General features: G+C 49.5%; 1 protein-coding gene across 1 annotated transcript; it reads left to right on the top strand.

The window, feature by feature from the left end:
- Nucleotides 1-313: 313 nt before the first annotated feature.
- On the top strand, nucleotides 314-1,021 carry IVL (involucrin; the record flags this gene model as incomplete). The annotated part of the gene is made up of 1 exon (XM_081120297.1): nucleotides 314-1,021. The coding sequence occupies one exon, from the start codon at nucleotides 314-316 to the stop codon at nucleotides 1,019-1,021; it is 708 nt and encodes a 235-aa protein (XP_080976423.1).
- Between the last annotated feature and the right edge of the window lie 4,945 nt (nucleotides 1,022-5,966).

The following is a 5,966-nucleotide window of genomic DNA, read 5'->3' as shown; positions in this document are numbered from 1 at the left end:
GATGAGTCTTGAGCAGAAGGCACAGTGGCACCCTGCCCCCTTGCAGAGCAGCTCTGCAGACAGGCCTCTTGCAGGAAGGAGGCCCCCAGGAGGGTCTCTCCCTGCCTCTCCCTGCCTCTCCCCATCACTACCCTCACTCTCTGCTGCTTCTGGGAAATGACAGCTGGGGGTGGTGGGAGAGGGCCTGGCCCTGGGGAAGAGAGAAGGCGCTGAGAAACCTGGCACTGCTCTCTGGGGAATTCATCTGCTTCCTCTCTTCAGCCACCCCCCTGACCCCTCCCGTTTTTCAGGTTGACCTAAAGCAGCTTCCACGATGTCGCAGCAACACATTCTGCCAGTGACCCTGCCCCCAGTCCTCAGTGAGGAGCCCCTCAAGTCTGTTCCTTCTCCCGCTGATATCCAGCAGGAGCAAGTGAAGCAGCCAACTCCACTGACTGTCCCGTGCCAGCAGGTGCCCTGTGAGATCCCAAGGGAGGTCCCCTTGGAAGAGGGGGAGAAACACACAACTCCTGTGAAAGGGGTGCCCGAGCAAGACTGTGAGCCCCAGCCCCAGGAGCTGCAGCAGCAGGAACAAAAGTCACAGGAGCAGGAACTGCACCTGGAACAGCAGCAGCAGCAAGAATCACAGGAGCAGAAAGTGCAGCAGCAGCAGCAGGAACAGCATGAGGACCAGAAAACAGAAAACTTGGAGCAGCAGCTGCAGGAAGATAAAGCACAAAGGGAGCAGCAGCTAAAGGAACAGCTGGAAGAGGAGAAGAAGCCGCTGGACCAGCAACTGGATCGAGAGCTGGCAAAGAGAGATGAGCAAGTAGAAAAGAAAGAAGAGCAGCTGCTGGAGCCCCTGGGCCAGCAGGAGGAGCAGCTAGAGCCGGCAGAGCAGCTGGAGCAACCTGCATTCGTCCCAGCTCCTGGCCAGGTCCAAGAGACCCACCCAGCCCAGCCACTGAAGGGAGAAGCCCTGGCCCCTGCAGAGGAGCAGCAGCAGAAGCAGGAGGTGCAGTGGCCCACCAAACATAAGTAACCAGCCCTATGTCCCAGAGGCCCTCAGGCCATCGCACACACGTGAAGAGAGAGCTGAAGCAGTGGCCTCACTTACCTCAGATCCCCCAGTCTGGACGGCCCACCTCATCTGTGAACCTGCCTGACCCTGTCCTTCTGCATGTCTCTGTGATAGAGCGGTGGGGGAGGGGGAGTTTTTGCCCAGCACCTGCTCCTGATGACTCCCATCCCACCCAGTCCCAACCTCAGGGGGCCAGAGCCTCTGCCTGAGGACAGTTACTACAGTAACTCTGACTTCGTCCCCAGTATTACAGCTGAATCTGTGAGTGCGTACAATGATCCAGAATAAATCCTGGAAGTCTGGGATCCTGTGTTCTCTTTGGCTTTTGTTCCTCTGACTCTCACCTTATAAAAACCCATGTGTGGGTCAATGGTTGCAATCGACTCTCTTGGCCAGCTCCCAAAGGAGGGCAGACATCTTGACCACCCCTTTAAGTCTGCTCCCCAAAACATCGAATACATTCAATAGCTTCTCAAAATGAAACCAAACCAACACCAAAACAAAACAAAAATGACTTCATCATGCATCTGAAAGCAACGCTTGCCAGCTATGAAGGGGGGATAAGATGTTCTCATTGAGGGGGAGAGGATCTAGCTGTCTCAGCCCAGCACTGCCTTACACACACGGAGCCCAGCCTTAGCCCATGGCCAAGGGGACGGGCAGGGAGTGCGAGCTCCCTCTGGGTTCTGGTCCCTGCCTGGGTTTTCTCTCCGTAGAATGTTCTCATGTTCTCCAAGAGTCTAATGGACTGCCCACTTGGTTGAAGAAGATTTTAGAAAAGCATTAGAAGCAGAATTGGGCAAGGTGGGGAGAGGAGAGACTCCTGGGATTGGTCTCTGGTGGAGAGTGTGACAGTGTCACTAAAGGAAGTAAAGGCTGGTCCAGCTGGAATCGTGGAGGCCAAATGCTGAATGGGCTGGAAAAACACAAACACAAGGTCGCGACAGCCATTACCCTCCCTGACATTTCTGTAGTGTTACTACCAGCAGTCACTGCAGGCTGTGGCGCTCTGTCTTTCCTGGGTTCCAGCCTTGGCTGTTTAACCATATCATCTCAGGCAGTTAGTCTCATTACCCATAGGCATGAGGATATGTCAGGGACACCCTTACTGAGACTTCCATAGGCACCCAAACTAAATAGATCTGAATGGCATTGAGCATCCCCTCCTCCCTGCCCAGCTCCAGCAACACTCACTATCTCCTTGGGTTTTCTCTCTCTTGGGGAATGAAACTACCATCTGTGCTTTCACCTAAACCAGAGAAACAGTCACCATTCGTCATTCCTCTTCTCTTCCCTCTCCCCACCAACAGTCAGGCCCTCGCTATCCCTACACACACCTCTGAAGTTTGGATTGAGATCATTTCTTACCAGAACTATTGCAATGGCCTTCAAGATGATTTTCTTTACCCCCTGTCAATCCACCCCACAATCCACCCTCACATAGAGGACAGGGTGTTCTATTTAAAATTCTGATGTAGCTGCATCGCTCCTAGGGTTAACACTTGTCAATGCCTCTCATTACTTAGAATTTGTAAATTAACATACTATATATATATATATATATATATATATATATATATATATATATATACTATTTTATTGTTGACAGCATTACAGATGTCTCTAATTTTCTCCCTTTTTGCCTCTCTCCACTCAACCCCTGCCCCATACCAGGCCTTCCCCATGCTTGGCTGTAAGTTTTTATTGTAGATATTCTTAACCCTGATGAGAAAGTTCTTGTCTATTTCTAGTTTGCTGAGCATTTTTATAATGAATGGGTGTTGGATTTTGTCAAATGCCTTTTCTGTATCAATTAACCCAAACATAATATATGTATTTTTCTGCAGCTAGTTGAGCTGCTGGATTACACTGATTGATTTGCAAATGCTGAGCTACCTTGCCTCTGGTGGTTAACTCCTGTGGCCTATCTATCCTCTGCTATCCTGAATCTTATTACTCTCATTGGTGCTTTGGAGCCCAGGTCAATAGACACTGTTTGGCTTCTCAGTAATGCTCATGCCCCTTCACCAGGACACTCATTATAACCTTAATGAAAGGAGAGTCTTCTGGGCTCTCCGAAGAACAGATTCAATTAATGGGCTTGGCAGTTATATAACAGATTCATTCAAGCAAACCCACCTCTCAAACTCTATCCTTTTATTAGTTCTCTGTTAAGGTGGTTCTGGCATCTCCACCTCATTTAATGGAGGCCATAACTTTTTCCAAGTTCCACAAGGCAACTCAGCAGCAGCTTAGGACTGATTATGGGGAACTGATAAAAGTATTGCCCCCATATCAATAAAATTCCTCTAACCAGTCTCATATTCCATTCCTCGTGGTCTAACCTCCTCAAGACCCTCTCCCAGGTAAGCTCTCCCACCTGCTGGTTCATATCACCTGCAGATCCTTCGGTGGATAATTCTCCCCTCCCTTAGCAGGACCAGCACTAACCCAGCTGGCTCTGCTGAGACTTGAACCAAGGGCCATGACAATGGTTAAAATGCAGACAGAAACACTCACCTTTCTCTTAACATTTGTTGTAACATTAGTTATAAGATAATATTTGCAAAGTACTTGGCACAGGGCCTAGCTCACAGAAAGGGCTCCGCTAATGAAAGGAATGATTCACGCAGCCCCTTTGGGATTTCAGAAGCTCCCTTTCCTCTCCTTACTGCCTTTTATTCACTTTCCTCATTGGCCCGTTAAAATAGGCTTGATTGCTGCCTTATGTGCCAGGCATTGTTCAAAGCATTTTGCCTTTGGAACCCATTCAACCCTAAAAACATGACGCATAGTAAAGGGCATATGATGAGTTCCCGAGAATCCTGGCTGGTTTTGATTAGCTAAAGCAATCAAAGGAAGCCTTCCCAAAGCACTGCAATGATTAGCTCTTGGTTTATGTAGTTTTGAAATTTCCCCAGAGTGAAGGAATGAAAGTACAATTCAAGCAAGAGGAATCCACAATGGGTGGCTCACCGCTGCCCAGGCCAAGAGGGAGCGCCCCAGAAGGCTGCCAGTCTTCCAAAGGGTCCGTGCTCTCTTGCCGCCCTCTGGTGTCATGATTCAAAAGGGCAGGACTGGAAGAGATGGGCTCCACCCAAGGACATTGGAAGAAAGCAAAGCTTGGGTGTCCCCGGCTCCACGGGAGGCACCGCCAGGAGGTGGTGACGAGTAGGTTAATGTGTGTCCCGAAGGATTCAGAGTGAGCAGAGATGTAAGACAATGCACGGGTGACTCTATTAACAATAACCCTCCCCATTTATTGAGTGATGGTCCGTCGCAGGGTCAAGGGCTTTACGTGTGTGATCTCATCTTCCTGGCATAGCAACACCATGGTGCAAGTGCAGTTACCCCCCTCACCTTAGACACAAGCAGACTGAGATTCAGAGAGGACAAGCCATGTACCCAAGGTCACTCAACGAGATCCAAATGCAGATATGTCTGAATCTGGAACCTGTGCTCATGCAAATGCTTCGGAGACTCAGCGACGGGACCCTCGCAGAGGCTCAAGAGCTCCTAGAGTGCCTGCTTGGAGAAGATGCCATGTGACCTAGGCTCTGAAGGATGAATTCCAAGGAATGGATACCTAAAGGGGATGGAGCAGGGTTCCAGTGGCAACAACCCAAATGAAGGAATAGATCAGGAAACAGTGTGGGTGTGAATGGAGGGAGTGACTGTTTGGCTGGAGTGTGGGAAGCGGAGAGATGCAATGGAAACGCCAGCTGGCCCCGATACCAGGTTCCGTGTTCTTCCCACCGTGTTCTTTCTGAATCCCCTGCTATAGGCATGAGGTGGCTAAAAATGAAATAAGTGTGATTTTTCAACTCACGTGGAAAGATAGCCCCCACCAGCCCCATGTGATTCTTTCTGAGCAGCCGGGTGTCTCAGAGCAGCCAGGAATGCTGGAGGAAGGCAAATTAATCAGTAGAGCAGGGCTAGTCGGAGATGGTACTTCTGCCTGGCAGAGGAGAGAGGAGAGGACTCCTTCAACAAAAGGCACTCGGTACAGTGGCCCTCTCCTCTGGACCTCACATGGGAGTGTGCCATCCAAGAAGGTCACATGTGCTCAGAGGGACAAAAAACTTACTTTTAAAACTGAGGCACTTTTCTAGAAAAGCTGTGACATACAATATACTGCGAAGAGACTTACACCTGGCATTCTTAAGAGTACCACAGCTACCTCACTAAATATAAAATAAAAATTTAGGTTAAAAGCATGCTTTCTGGATTCTGATAAGGATCCAAAATAAAGAAGAAGATGGGAGCCTCAGCCCATGCCTTGGCTCAGCCTACTTTCTGAGAGCAGTCAGAGTGACCTTTCTCAGGCAAAACTCGGATCCAGTCGCTGCCAGCTCAGGCCCTTCCTCAGCCTTGCACCCCATGGAACTCAGCCCCAGCCTCACTCCCTGAACTCACCTGCTCTGGCCATACGATGCTCACTGAACACAGCAAGAGCAGCCCCATCTCAGGGCCCTTGCACTTGGTCTTGCTCTGCCTCTATCCTCAGACCTTTGCGTGACCATATTGCCATCATCAAGGCGTAGCTTTCATGTCCTTGATTCAGAGAGGCTTTCTCTAACCACCCTAGTTAAAAATTACCATGTTATAGTTTTTTCATAGCCCTCATGGCTTAACTGAAATAGTTATTCACTTATTTATTTCTTGGTTGTACGTTGTGTGTATCGCCTCTCTTTCTCCTCACGACGTAAGAGCCTATGTGGGCCTTACGGGCCCTGTTTGCTCTTTGCCCAGAAAGTGGCCAATGCAGGGAAGGGACTCAATGAGTATTTGTTGCTGCAGATGCACAGATTCCCACGTAGGGGGTATTCTAGGTAATCCCTGCCCTTTCCCACCTGATTAGGTCTCACAAAGACCCTTGAGGTGTAGCAAGAACAGGCCCTCATGA

The sequence above is a fragment of the Miniopterus schreibersii genome (genome assembly GCF_964146895.1).
Source record: "Miniopterus schreibersii genome assembly, chromosome: 19".
In the NCBI taxonomy this organism is placed as follows: Eukaryota; Metazoa; Chordata; class Mammalia; order Chiroptera; family Miniopteridae; genus Miniopterus; species Miniopterus schreibersii.
This window is presented reverse-complemented; position numbering and strand designations above follow the sequence as displayed.